General features: G+C 38.7%; 1 protein-coding gene across 1 annotated transcript; it reads right to left on the bottom strand.

The window, feature by feature from the left end:
* Positions 1–2,384: 2,384 nt before the first annotated feature.
* On the bottom strand, positions 2,385–14,139 carry LOC306829971 (extracellular calcium-sensing receptor-like; the record flags this gene model as incomplete). Its single annotated transcript, XM_079353189.1, has 12 exons — positions 2,385–2,807; positions 2,914–3,195; positions 3,283–3,476; positions 3,564–3,687; positions 3,809–4,018; positions 4,102–4,605; positions 4,700–4,888; positions 5,005–5,184; positions 5,328–5,405; positions 5,874–6,102; positions 13,068–13,271; positions 14,072–14,139. The coding sequence occupies 12 exons, from the start codon at positions 14,137–14,139 to the stop codon at positions 2,385–2,387; spliced, it is 2,685 nt and encodes an 894-aa protein (XP_079209315.1).
* Between the last annotated feature and the right edge of the window lie 1,471 nt (positions 14,140–15,610).

Below are 15,610 nucleotides of genomic sequence, written 5' to 3'. Positions count from 1 at the left end.
CCTCGGATTATGAGGAAGGAAGCAGCCGATCCCACCTAATGTGCTATGATGAAGTATAAAATATAAACAGTATTTTATACTAAATTATTTGGTGTCTGATTTATTTTTGCTCAAATAGTTACTGCTGCAAGGCCTCCAGCATCAATCCCAAATCCAATAATGAGATAGGTAAAAAGATAAGCTTTTCATCAGCTGAGTAATGAGGTCACAAGACCACTGTGATTCCAAATCAGCCCAAAGTACCCTGAGCGCAAAGGCCGTCATATTTGGTCTGCTGGAGTGTGTTCCTTTCCTCTGGCCTAAACCTGGCGAATGGCTATGATGACAGTCTATGAAGCAAGCACATGCAAGCTGTCATGTCCCTGAGCCTGTAAATGGTAAAAACAGCCATGGTGCTTTTTTAACCAGAAAGAGGACATGGCCTTGCCAGCAAACATCATCTGCTCCTCTAGTTAGAAGCAAGAAAATCACTTGATATGAGATAATAAATGAAGCTCTGCAAAACATTTTAGCAAGCTGATACTTGTACAAGGTATCAGCTTGGTTTTTATCTGTCTGTCTGTAAGTCTGATTTGTAAGATATGTTATATTTTGGCCATTGATGCGATTCAAAATGAAGAAAAGCAAACAGGCTAAAAAATGTAGAATCCCAGACAAGTTCAGAAAAGTTTTGTATCTGGAATGGAATCAGTCACTTTGTAAAACCATTCCTCTGATGATGAGGAAGATGTATATGTGAATGTATGTTGTATTTAGTGAATAATCACAAGTATTAACATTGGACATGCTATAATCTTGGGTTCATGAACAGATCTCAAACTAACCTCCAGTTGACGGTTATTAATAAAGGCCTTGAAGATATTATTTTCCAATTTATTAATATGCCATCAACATCTTTCAGAACTATCTTATTCAGTTATTCAGATTGAACAACATATTTGGAAGGGCTTACAGTATACAGTAAGTAATCATTTTAAGAAGTTACGTGGCTTTCTAAAGCATTTCATTGTTACATTGGTAAATGGGTTATACTTAAACAGAGATGTTCTAGTTTTTTGACCACTCAAAGCGCTTGCACTTAATGTAATATTCATAAACTGATGGCACAGGATGTTAGGTGACCATCTATATGAATTAATACTTTTCCAACGCCACTGGCCATACTGCTCAAGAGCAATTTGGAGTTTAATGTCCAAAAGGCACTTAGACATGAAGACTGCATGACACAACCACATCAAAGCCACCAAATGAAGGTCTTAAATGATACAAAGAATGCACTTGGACCTAAATCACTTTTGTGATGCACTTTTTCATGGCTTTTAACATTGTTTGTTGTTGTTCTCTGCTGATTTTGGCGAAAGTATTTTCAAAGACTGTGGTTTCAGAAATACTTGAGAGGTAGAAAGAAATGTCTCCAATATAGCCATACTAGATGATTTGACTTGTATGTCTCATGAAGTATGAAGTGGCTGCAACCTTCATGGAAACATTTTGTCTGCCCTTTTACAAATCTCTGTCTTTGAGGAATTTAGATGGAACTAGATCAATAAATCTAAGACTACCCAATAGTTTATCATGCTCGGCACAGAAGTGAATTCATAGAGTGTAGAGTCATAGAGTGTGTATAGAATATATTTAAATGAGCAAAATGTTGGACCAGGTAATTTAAGATTGATGTAAAAAATCCAACTGGGAAGATGCTCGCCTTTACGTCTTCTTTACTTCTTATCCTCTGTCATAGCGTAATATAATGGTATAATATTTCCATCTGGTGGTTGTTCTTCAGAACACACAGTTTAGGCAAAACAAAGATGTCCTTGTCATCAGTAGGCCTGTATTATTTACTATCTAAAGAAGTATATAAACCGGAATAATTAAAGAAATCTCTCAGAAGATGCTGTAAAACAAATGGGTGTTTATTTCTTATGTTTATAATAATGGGGATGATAAAAGTCAGAATAGAATGTTAAATTATAAAATCTGCTTCATTAAACATGTAAGCAGTGAAAGTTGGGTAATGCCCCACAGAGAGCATGTGTGTCATCTCAACATACATTTATTTTCTGATATTAAACATTGACAGCGATGATCAAATCTGAATTGAACACAAACAATAGTGAACCATACATTAACAGAAAAATCCAGACAAAGTAGTCAAATCTAGAAAAATAAAAGAGGAAATCCTTTGAATTATGACTGAACATGCACAGGATGATTACCATTTATTCTTGATTTCTTTTTATTTTGTTAATAATGATGTATTTCTGTCTAAACTGTTCTAGGAATCAGTAAATTACACTACGCAGGAAGACCAATGCGCGTTTTCCACTGAACCACATGTTACAACAAATGAATGGTCTATGTTTACATTTAAGCCAGATCAACTATCTGGCCATGAGCTGCTTCTTAGTGTTTTTCTCTGGCCTCAAAAGAATAATGAAACATTTGGGGACAAATATGCAAAGCAGTAAACCATAGCTGGAGGCCAAGATTGCAAAGATTTCTACAGCGACAACATATTTTCCAGGAGAGCTAACATAAGCAGGAACAAAAGCTACCCATACTGCACAGAATATCAGCATGCTGAAGGTGATCAGTTTGGCCTCATTAAAGTTGTCAGGAAGATTCCGAGCGAGAAAAGCCAAGAGGAGGCAGGAGCAGGCCAGCAGGCCAATGTAGCCAAGAACCAGAGAGAAGCCCACCACGGAGCCCATGGCACACTCTAGTGTGACCTTTGATCCTTGGAAACCCAGATTACGTCGAGGAACTGGAGGACTGATGGACAACCATGCGATACAGATAATAACCTGTGCAAAAAGTAGGCACACTTCAGCGTTGTAAATACATTTACTAATGCATATTGATTAAATTATGTTCTCTTCATTTAATTAAGAAAATGCAAACAAACCAGACCTGTATACAGGTAAAGAGGAAGACACTCCCTCTCTGTTGAACGGGACCAAACCACTTCATCAAGGTTTCAGCACCAGGTCGAGCTGAGCGGAAAACAGCAAGAACTACGAGGGTCTTGACCAGAAGGCAGGAAACACAGAGTACAAAGCTGATCCCAAAGGCTGCCTGCTGGAGCAGACAGGACCAGACTGATGGACGACCAATGAACACCAGTGAGCATAAGAAGCAGAGCTTCAGGGACAGAAGAAGCAGGAAGCTAAGTTCTGAATTGTTGGCTCGCACCTAAAGAAGACAGTTGAGGTTCATTGGTAACACCTCAGGATGTGGAAAATACAGCATATTATCCATTACATGAAACTGTGATCTTACCATGGGGGTTTGGCGGTAGCAAAGAAATACCACAAACACAGCTGTTGTCACCACAACACCAGATGCAGCCACTGTAGTCAGAGTAACGCCCAATGTTTCATTAAAAGAAAGAAAGTCCAGCTGACGAGGGATGCAGGCAGTCCGTTCAACATTTGACCAGAACTCGGATGGACACAACTCACAATGAAGAGAACCTGGAAGAGGAAAAGTTTATACAACTCAAAGGATCCAAGAAAGTTTGCAACGGAAGTTTGGGTTGAATTTATAGTAAATTTCCCCACCAGTTTCATTGCTTATCTCCCCATCAGTGCATGGGATACAGTCAAAGCAGCAGGGAGGCTCTCCTTTCCTGTTGGCCTTTCGGGTACCTGGAGGGCAGCTCTCACTGCACACTGAAACAGGAACCTTAACAAAAACAATCATTAAAAAATACTCTCAGTGGGACAAATGTATAAACTGACTGTCAGATTCATTTAAACAGAAAATGTGTCAGTAGACTTTAGACCACTTATTGCTCAGTGACAACCTGGTTGGATCCTGAGATCCACTCCATAGCTGACTCATTAAGATCGAGGTTAAACTCATCCACACGACCAACCAAGACAAGTCTGAGTTGCCCCTCTGGTTGTTTCTGCCAATTGACGAGGTCATACATTGCTGGAATGTCGGCACCTTGGAAGTAAAACCTTTCCCCATGCGGTGTGGTGATGTTCACTTTGTCCAAATGCTGTAACAGCTGAAAATATAGTGTTATTGAAAATGTTATAAACATTATGACTTATAACGTGAATTATATTCCACATTGATTGAAGTTTTCACCTCGATATGTTTGATGTGTTTCTGAAAGGTGCAGGTATGGGTATTACAGGAGAGAAGGCTATGAAGGGCATGGGCAGCAGCATAAACAGCAAGGTAGACATTATATGCCACTCTTAGCTGAGAGGTATCAGTAAAGTGATTCTGCACGTTCTCCAGGGACTCTGTTCCACTGCAGGATGGTAGTGAATATTTTTCAAGAGGCACGTTATCAGTTGAGGAAGTAGAAATATTTGAGAAGTAGTCAGGCGTTGGAATGACGAGTGAAGAGAAATATGAAGAAAGAGGACTGCATCCAAATTCCTTTTGCCAGAATTCTCTTAAGAAAACATCATTAGGACGACGAACTGGATGCAAACTTCTGAGAAATGTTTCAAATCCAGGTATAGTTGAACTACGAATGGCCACACCAAGAACACCATTTGCTACTTTAGAGATGGTTTGATCTTGGAGAAGATCATCACTGGTACTCCAAGCCTCACTTGCCAGAAACTGTCTGTCAGTCACCTACGAATGACATTATTTTTTTAATATTTATATACTGTATATCTTTGTTTTTATCATGATCCTTTTTCAAATATAGATTTCCATGTCTGCCCACATTTCTCTTGGCCAGTTCCAGAAGCAATTTCTTTACGTCAGTATACCAACAGAAGATCAGAATCACCCTTGCAGTCGAAGCTTGAATTGTGAGTGCTGCACGTTTTAGATCAGTCACAATAGTTTCTGTCGTGAGGGTCTCAATGAATTCCAAACACACTCCTTTCCCAAAAATCTCTTTCTGGAATGCCTGAAAAGAAAAATGTCAAATATGTTAATATATGTATGCCAACTGTGCTTTAAATAAGATACATGAGAGTGTATTCAAAGCAATGCATAGTGCAATAACAAAAACATACTGTAGACCTGTATTGCAAGCAGACCATAATCATTGTTTTCCACCACTGCTCCTATCCATGTCCAGTGGAAGCGAATGGCCAATCGTGCCATGGCCCAAGCTTGGTAAACATCACTGGGAATTGTTCTGAAGAAATTAGGATATTTAAGTCTGTCACTAAGGCAGGGGCAGCTTGCCAGGTAGCTAATCTAAACAAAAGAGAAAACAACATGGATTTTTTTCACTTTTAAAACAAAGAAAGATTCCATTTTTATTTCCAATCCAAATCTTTAATTTGATTGTTTAAACATAGGCTTTTGAAAAGTTTTATTTCTGAAGTAATGAAACTTACAACTGGTACAGAGAGAGGCCCCAGGGTGTTGGACATCATTATGCCTGTTGTAGAGGATGCAGCACCAATGATCAAAGGTACACGCAGGCCACCTTCATGCATTTGGGTACATAATAATAATAATTTATACATTATTAACTGGTTCGGTTTACACTCTGTTAAATGGACATGAACACATAAATAGGCCAAAATACACACTTGTGCGAAAACAGGATCCTATGGATATGCATTCATGGAGAGGTCTTAGACTGAGGGGGCTGCCCACAGCAAGCACTCCAGAGCAATCTCGGGGTTTGGTGCCTTGCTCAAGAGCACAGCTGCAGTACTCAGGAAGTGGACTGGAATCTCTCCAACTACCAGGCCAATTTTCGGACTTGGTCCGTGCCGCTGACCGTCCGATTCCCAACACAAATATCTACAGACTGAGCTACTGGCGTCCTCAAATTATTGCTTTAGAGGCCTTTTTTAACATATTAAAATTATGTTTTGTGTTTGTGGCGATAAGACATTTCAACTGAATACTTGATGTCACATACCTGTTTTCACTCCAGGTTGTTCATTAGATGTAATAGGAGCTGTAAAGGCTGTCAAGTTGCAGCTGTGTGTGTCTCCTCCAACCAATGACATTGCACCTTGCAGAGCCCACGGGTAATGGGAACAGCTATCAAGTATACGGTAGCCCAGCTTCACTCCTGGTAGCAAGGTGTTGTTTCGATTGATTTCCTCCACAGCAAACACCATTGCATAAGAGTATTTTAACGGTTCCAGTTCTAAGCTGAGAACATAAACGAGAGGAGAACAGAATGTATTAACTTGAACAACAATCAGGACACAAGTATGTCGAAAATCATGAACGAGCAACATGAATTAAATAGAGCAAAATCTAATAAAGTTATTGTAAAATAGGTAAAAGTGTGCATATAAACTACTATGGCCTACATATAGACATGTAGTACATCTTTCATTAGAAGCATAGCATGAATTCCTGAAACCTGGATTTCGCAGAAATAAAATTTTCTGCAGAAAAAAAAGTGTATGGTAATTATGTAAAAAGTACAGTGTGCTGTCACATCATAAACTACATAATAACCCACCAAACATTTAACAATACATGTCGTTTTTAATCTCACCCAGTACAAGGTTTATAATGTGGTTTCTTTGTGTATTCTTCATCTGCCGTTGAAGGTATGTAATAAAGGTTAAAAAGTCCTCCTATAATCACGTCTCCATCCTGGAAGAGACTCTTATCACTCGGTGCACCCCAGTGGGAGCACACTGTGGCATGAACCACATTCAGTCCTGTCTGTTGGCCCACTACACTGAGAAGCAGCAGGCTGGAGAAAAATAACAATTCTGGACATCAAACATATTGAAAGCTTTTTAACAAATGTCAGAATATGCATAAACTGGAAGTGCAATTAGGGAATCAAACAATCAGTGAATTAAAAAGTACTTACATCCAACATGATTCATCAAAAATAAAAATACAGTTCATTATGCTTTTAATTTAAATGGCAAGAAACGTTATAGATTAGTTTAACATTTTTTTATGACCGATGTTAAATCAAAATGTACTGTTATTTGTCTACACTGTCATATCAGCTTCATTTCATTGTTTATACTTATCCAAAAGATTCAGAGCCAACTAAAATGTGTATCTGCACATTTTAACATGCCCCCCTCCAATTATTAAATGGGGATGTCTTGATGTGAATTTTTATATGTACAAGGCCTTTTGCAAGTAAGTAAACTATGACACAAGCAGCACAAAACAAGAGAGGATTCCTCTCCAGAGTGGTGGTGTAGGAGAAAAACACTGCTAACAAGTGATTAGAAGACATGATGCATTAGGGAAAAGCCTCCAGGCAGCCTAAATTGCAAATAAATCTGCTTGAAGATGTTTACAAAACACATAGCTTTACGATGAGTATCCAACCACTTTCCAATCTAACCTATTTTTAATTTCTTGAACTTTTAAGTAAAAAAGCATGCTATTTTAATGGCATTATCTCTTCACTGACTGCCAATTGTCAATTATGTTTTAGATCAACTCAAAACTTTTAGCTAGGTTCAGAATCCTGAAACACGGGACATGGTGGGAAACGGCCCAATGTGCCAATGAGGTATGCCTTGATGTTGATAGAAGCATGTGAGCTGTATCTCAGACCTGAGAAAAATGTTAATTGTGGGACATATCATCAGTAGTGTACCTTGGTATCAGGGAATATGTGAGTCTTTTAAGACCAAAAGAGGGGAGACAGATCATCCAAGCAAACATTGAGTCAAGTCAAGTCAAGTCAAGTCAAGTTTATTTGTACAGCACATGTAAAAACAGCTTCTGCTGACCAAAGTGCTTTACAGGCACACAAACAGAGACTTACCTGGAAAAAAAAAAAACATCAAAAGGGGGAAGAAACAACCATTCCAATAAATAAAGCAAGTCATGGACTTGGGCTCATAAGAGTCAGGGATTCATAAGGAAATGGCCAGGGACCCATAAAAAAGAGGAGTCAGGGACTCCTAAGAATTCATGAAACACGGGACATATCATCAGTACTGTACCTTTGAGTCACGGGGTGTTTTGGCCTTTTAACACCAGACAGCCTCATCAAAGGTGGCCAACAGGGTGATCAAACCTGAGCTTGTGTCCCACGCCCAAACATGATTGTTGCCCAGTTGTTTAAATGGTGCAACTCCTGGGACAATGCAAGGCAGTGGACGCCCTCTTCCCTCAGTCAAGTCAAGAGCTGACTTCAAAAATATATTTATGAGATTCATAAGATATACTCTTATATCCTATTTTAGCCATTATATGCAATTCAAATGAAGAGAGGCAAACAGGCAAAACATGTCAAATTGCAGGGAAGTTCTTATTGATCAAGTAAGTGATCTATTATCTATCACCTCCCATCTTCTCCCTCCCCCTTCCCTCTCCCCCTTCCCACTCAAATCCAGGAAGTGCTGATTACGAGGGATATTAACAACAAGTCATATGAGCTGAAACTGAGATGAGACATGTCATAGCATAATATAATGGTACAATACTTCCATCTGGTGTTTGTTATTCAGAACACACAGTTTAGGCAACACAAAGATTTCCTTGTCATCAGTAGGCCTATACTATTTACTATCGATAGAGGGATATAAACCAGAAGTAGTTAAAGTAATCTCTCATAAGATACGTTTTTTCGAAGAGCAATATTTAATTTAATGACATAAAGAGAAACATGTGACAGTGACTTGTTACAATGATGGGGATGAAAGAAGTCAGTATAAACTGTTTAATGATATAATCTTCAAAATCAAACATGTAAGCAGTGACAATTGGGGAATGTCCTGCAAAACACATCTATTTCTGTAATTAAACAAGCAATGGTATAAGATTGATCAAACGTAAGACTTGAACACAAACAATTTTGCAATATACAGTAACAGAAAAATCCAGAATTACCGGTTAAATCTAGAAAACTAAAAGAAAACTCTTTATATTTGACTGATCATGCTCGGGTTGATTACCAACTATTATTGTATTCTATTTAGTTTTTTCCTTGTGATATATTTCTGTCTGATCTGTTCTTGGAATCAGGAACTTACCCTAGGATTGAAGACCAATGGGCTCTTTCCACTGAACCACATGGAACAACCAATTAAGGCCTATGTTTACATTTAAGCCAGATCAACTATCTGGCCATGAGCTGCTTCTTAGTGTTTTTCTCTGGCCTCAAAAGAATAATGAAACATTTGGGGGCAAATATGCAAAGCAGTAAACCATAGCTGGAGGCCAAGATTGCAAAGATTTCTACAGCGACAACATATTTTCCAGGAGAGCTAACATAAGCAGGAACAAAAGCTACCCATACTGCACAGAATATCAGCATGCTGAAGGTGATCAGTTTGGCCTCATTAAAGTTGTCAGGAAGATTCCGAGCGAGAAAAGCCAAGAGGAGGCAGGAGCAGGCCAGCAGGCCAATGTAGCCAAGAACCAGAGAGAAGCCCACCACGGAGCCCATGGCACACTCTAGTGTGACCTTTGATCCTTGGAAACCCAGATTACGTCGAGGAACTGGAGGACTGATGGACAACCATGTGATACAGATAATAACCTGTGCATAAAGTAGGCACACTTCAGCGTTGTAAATACATTTACTAATGCATATTGATTAAATTACTGTCTCTTCATTTAATTAAGAAAATGCAAACAAACCAGACCTGTATACAGGTAAAGAGGAAGACACTTCCTCTCTGTTGAATGGGACCAAACCACTTCATCAAGATTTCAGCACCAGGTCGAGCTGAGCGGAAAACAGCAAGAACTACGAGGGTCTTGACCAGAAGGCAGGAAACACAGAGTACAAAGCTGATCCCAAAGGCTGCCTGCTGGAGCAGACAGGACCAGACTGATGGACGACCAATGAACACCAGTGAGCATAAGAAGCAGAGCTTCAGGGACAGAAGAAGCTGGAAGCTAAGTTCTGAATTGTTGGCTCGCACCTAAAGAAGACAGTTGAGAGTCATTGGTAACACCTCAGGATGTGGAAAATACAGCATATTATCCATTACATGAAACTGTGATCTTACCATGGGTGTTTGGCGGTAGCAAAGAAATACCACAAACACAGCTGTTGTCACCACAACACCAGATGCAGCCACTGTAGTCAGAGTAATGCCCAATGTTTCTTTAAAAGAAAGAAAGTCCAACTGACGCGGGATGCAGGCAGTTCGTTCAACATTTGACCAGAACTCAGATGGACACAACTCACAATGAAGAGAACCTGGAAGAGGAAAAGTTTATACAACTCAAAGGATCCAAGAAAGTTTGCAACGGAAGTTTGGGTTGAATTTATAGTAAATTTCCCCACCAGTTTCATTGCTTATCTCCCCATCAGTGCATGGGACACAGTCAAAGCAGCAGGGAGGCTCTCCTTTCCTGTTGGCCTTTCGGGTACCTGGAGGGCAGCTCTCACTGCACACTGAAACAGGAACCTTTGCAAAAACAACCATTAAAAAAATACTCTCAGTGGGACAAATGTATAAACTGACTGTCAGATTCATTTGAACAGAAAATGTGTCAGTAGACTTTAGATCACTTATTGCTCAGCGACAACCTGGTTGGATCCTGAGATCCACTCCATAGCTGACTCATTCAGATGGAGGTTAAACTCATCCACACGACCAACCAAGACAAGTCTGAGTTGCCCCTCTGGTTGTTTCTGCCAATTGACGAGGTCATACATTGCTGGAATGTCGGCACCTTGGAAGTAAAACCTTTCCCCATGCGGTGTGGTGATGTTCACTTTGTTCAAATGCTGTAACAGCTGAAAATATAGTGTTAATGAAAATGTTATAAACATTATCTCTTAAAACGTGAATTGTATTCCACATTGATTGAAGTTTTCACCTCGATATGTTTGATGTGTTTCTGAAAGGTGCAGGTATGGGTATTACAGGAGAGAAGGCTATGAAGGGCATGGGCAGCAGCATAAACAGCAAGGTAGACATTATATGCCACTCTTAGCTGAGAGGTATCAGTAAAGTGATTCTGCATGTTCTCCAGGGACTCTGTTCCACTGCAGGATGGTAGTGAATATCTTTCAAGAGGAACATTATCAGTTGAGGAAGTAGAAATATTTGAGAAGTAGTCCGGCGTTGGAATGACGAGTGAAGAGAAATATGAAGAAAGAGGACTGCATCCAAATTCCTTTTGCCAGAATTCTCTTAAGAAAACATCATTAGGACGACGAACTGGATGCAAACTTCTGAGAAATGTTTCAAATCCAGGTATAGTTGAACTACGAATGGCCACACCAAGAACACCATTTGCTACTTTAGAGATGGTTTGATCTTGGAGAAGATCATCACTGGTACTCCAAGCCTCACTTGCCAGAAACTGTCTGTCAGTCACCTACGAATGACATTATTTTTTTAATATTTATATACTGTAGATCTTTGTTTTTATCATAATCCTTTTTCAAATATAGATTTCCATGTCTGCCCACATTTCTCTTGGCCAGTTCCAGAAACAGTTTCTTTACTTTCGTATACCAACAGAAGATCAGAATCACTCTTGCAGTCGAAGCTTGAATTGTCAGTGCTGCACGTTTAACATCAGTCACAATAGTTTCTTTCTTGAGGGTCTCAATGAATTCCAAACACACTCCTTTCCCAAAAATCTCTTTCTGGAATGCCTGAAAAGAAAAATGTCAAATATGTTAATATATGTATGCCAGCTGTGCTTTAAATAAGATACATGAGAGTGTATTTAAAGCAATGCATAGTGCAATAACAAAAACATACTGTAGACCTGTATTGCAAGCTGACCATAATCATTGTTTTCCACCACTGCTCCTATCCATGTCCAGTGGAAGCGAATGGCCAATCGTGCCATGGCCCAAGCTTGGTAAACATCACTGGGAATTGTTCTGAAGAAATTAGGATATTTAAGTCTGTCACTAAGGCAGGGGCAGCTTGCCAGGTAGCTAATCTAAAGAAAAGAGAGAACAACATGTTTTTTTTTTCACTTTTAAAACAAAGAAAGTTTCCATTTTTATTTCCTATCCGAATCTTTAATTTGATTGTTTAAACATAGGCTTTTGAAAAGTTTTATTTCTAAAGTAATGAAACTTACAACTGGTACAGAGAGAGGCCCCAGGGTGTTGGACATCATTATGCCTGCTGTAGAGGATGCAGCACCAATGATCAAAGGTACACGCAGGCCACCTTTATGCATTTGGGTACATAATAATAATAATTTATACATTATTAACTGGTTCGGTTTACACTCTGTTAAATGGACATGAACACATAAATAGGCCAAAATACACACTTGTGCGAAAACAGGATCCTATGGACATGCATTCATGGAGAGGTCTTAGACTGAGGGGGCTGCCCACAGCGAGCACTCCAGAGCAATCTTGGGGTTTGGTGCCTTGCTCAAGAGCACCTCAGCAGTACTCAGGAAGTGGACTGGAATCTCTCCAACTACCAGGCCAATTTTCGGACTTGGAAACCCTCCGATTCCCAACACAAATATCTACAGACTGAGCTACTGGCGTCCCCAAATTATTGCTTTAGAGGCCTTTTATAACATTAAAATTATGTTTTGTGTTTGTGGCGATAAGACATTTCAACTGAATACTTGATATCACATACCTGTTTTCACTCCAGGTTGTTCATTAGATGTAATAGGAGCTGTAAAGGCTGTCAAGTTGCAGCTGTGTGTGTCTCCTCCAACCAATGACATTGCACCTTGCAGAGCCCACGGGTAAAGGGAACAGCTATCAAGTATACGGTAGCCCAGCTTCACTCCTGGTAGCAAGGTGTTGTTTCGATTGATTTCCTCCACAGCAAACACCATTGCATAAGAGTATTTTAAGGGCAGTCGTTCTAAGCTGAGAACATAAACGAGAGGAGAACATAATGTATTAACTTAAACAATCAAGACACAAGTTTGTGTAAAATCACGAAAAAAGCAACATGATTTAACTAGAGCAAAATCTGATGAAGTAATTGTGAAATTAATAAAATTGGCATATAAATTGCTGTACTTGTAGACATGTAATAAATCTTTGAAATGATCAGATTCATAGCATGAATCCCTGAATCCTGGATTTTGTAGAATTAGAATTTTCTGCAGAAAAAAAAGTGTATGGTAATAATGTAAAAAGTAGGATGTGCTGTCACATAAGGAACTACATAATAACCCACCAAACATTTAACAATACATGTGGTTATTAATCTCACCCAGTACAAGGTTCATAATGTGGTTTCTTTGTGTATTCTTCATCTGCAGTTGAAGGTATGTGATACAGGTTAAAAAGTCCTCCTATAATCACGTCTCCATCCTGGAAGAGACTCTTAGGACTCTTTGCACCCCAGTGGGAGCACACTGTGGCATGAACCACTTTCAGTCCTGTCTGTTGGCCCACTACACTGAGAAGCAGCAGGCTGGAGAAAAATAACAATTCTGGACATCAAACATATTGAAAGCTTTTTAACAAATGTCAGAATATGCATAAACTGGAAGTGCAATAAGGAAATCAAACAATCAATGAATGCAAAAGTACTTACATCCAACATAATTCATTAAAAATAAAAATACAGTTCATCATGTTTTGATTTTTTCATGTAAATGCTAAGCAATTTTATAGATTAGGTCCACACTTTGAGTCACCAATGTTAAATCCAATTTTACTTTTTTCTGTCTACACTGTCATATCAGCTTCATTTCATTGTTTATACTTGTCCAAAAGAGTCATAGCCAACTGAAATTTGAATCTGACATTTTAACATGCCCCCCTTCAATTATAAAGTGGGGATGTCTTGATGTGAATATTTATGATATGTACAAGACCTCTTGCAGGTAAGTACACTATGACACAAGCAGCAAAACACAAGAGAGGATTCCTCTCCAGAGTGTTGGTGGGGGAAAAACACTGCTAAGATGTGATTAGAAGACATGATGCATTAATGAAAAGCCTCCAGACAGCCTAAATTAAATAAATCTGCTTGAAGATGTTTAGTAAACACAAAGCTTTACTATAAGTATCCAAAAACTTTTCGATGTAAGTTATTTGTAATTTATTGAACTTTTAAGTTAAAAAAAGTATGCTATATTATTGGCATTATCTCTACACTGACTGTCAATTGTCAATTACGTTTCAGATCAACTGAAAAGTAGCTAGGTTCAGAATTATGAAACACGGGACGTGATGGGAAACTGTCCATTGTGCCAGTGGGTGGTATACACATGAGGTTTGCCTTGATGTTGAGAGTGGCGTAGGAGCTGTATCTCAGACGAGGGAAAGATGTACATTTTGGGACACATCATCAGTACTTTATCTTTGAATCAGGGGATGTTTCAGACTTTCAACACCAAAAAAGGGGAGACGGATCATCTAGAACAGTGGTGTCCAAACTTTTTTTCTTGCGGGCCAAAATTGTCGTGTTAGAATCGCTCACGGGCCACAGGGTTTTTTTGTTTGTTTTTTTTAAATATTGGAAGGAACTTTTTGTATTTTGACCTCTTCAAAAAATAATGTAAATACACAATAACTAATTGCAGTGGGAAACTGTTGTGTTCTAATTTTTTGGAAAGAATAGTCAGGCTTTTATAGGTCTCCCTCGCTAACATGAAAAAGAAAAAAAGAACGAAAGATGCCATCTGATGAGGCCTGGGGCCAAAATCTTCTGATTCTTTGATTTGAAGTCAAGGGCCACAAAAAATCCACTCAAGGGCCACAAATGGCCCCCGGGCCGCACTTTGGACACCCCTGATCTAGAAAAACAATGTGTCAAGTCATATTAATAAAGGGATTGCGGCTAATATTTGCTCCAGGAACCACACAGTGCCAGACCCACCCAGCCTGTTTGATGGCCAGACATGGCAATTTGAATGTATTTGAAACACAAGAACATCAACGTCAATAAGAACAAAATTGTTTGCTCTCCTTCTCTTTAACCAGAGAAGAACAATCCAAACTTTAACATTTTTCACCGGTTCTTGTTAAGATTTTTGTTTTGTACAATTTGGCTAAGGTTGGATGTTAAAAAAATACTGATTAGTTATTTTACAAATAATTGAGTGGTAGAAAGAAATGTCTCTGATATATCCAAACTAGATGATTTAACTTATATTATGTTCTCTCTCTCAAGAAGTATAAAGTGGCTGCAACCTTCATTCCTGTGGACACATTTTGTCGATACTTTCACCAACCATCTCTGTCTTTGAGGAATTGGATGACACTGGATCAGTAAATCAGTAAATCTAAGACTACCCAATATTAATTAACTTTCATGCCAGGCACGAAAGTTAATTAATAGGGATTAGTTTGTATTCCGAGAATGTATTTAAATTAGCAAACTGTTAACCCAAGCAATTGATTTAAAAAAACAAAACAAAAAAACAATATGGGAAGACGTTTTCCTTTTCTTGTCATACTCTGAGATGAGACATGTTATGTCATAATTTCATGTTATAATACTTCGATTTGGTGGTTGTTATTAAGAACACACAGTTTAGGAAAAACAAAAATTTCCTTGTCATCAGTAGTTCTATATCCTTTATAATCTACAAAGGTGTATAGACAAGGCCAAGTAATGTGTCATTCATGTGGTTTTAATTTCATGCACTATTATAGAAAAAAATCACAACAAGGGTTTTACTGAGAGCGATCATATTTAATTTTTTAGTGTAAAGAGTAACATGTGGCAGTGATTGCTGTGAAACAAATGGTTGTTTCTTGTTACGTTTACAATGATGGGGATGAAAAAAGGAAGTGTAGAAT

Source organism: Symphodus melops (assembly GCF_947650265.1).
Source record: "Symphodus melops genome assembly, chromosome: 10".
In the NCBI taxonomy this organism is placed as follows: Eukaryota; Metazoa; Chordata; class Actinopteri; order Labriformes; family Labridae; genus Symphodus; species Symphodus melops.
Note: the sequence above shows the minus strand (reverse complement) of the source record. Positions and strands in the feature narration are given on the sequence as shown.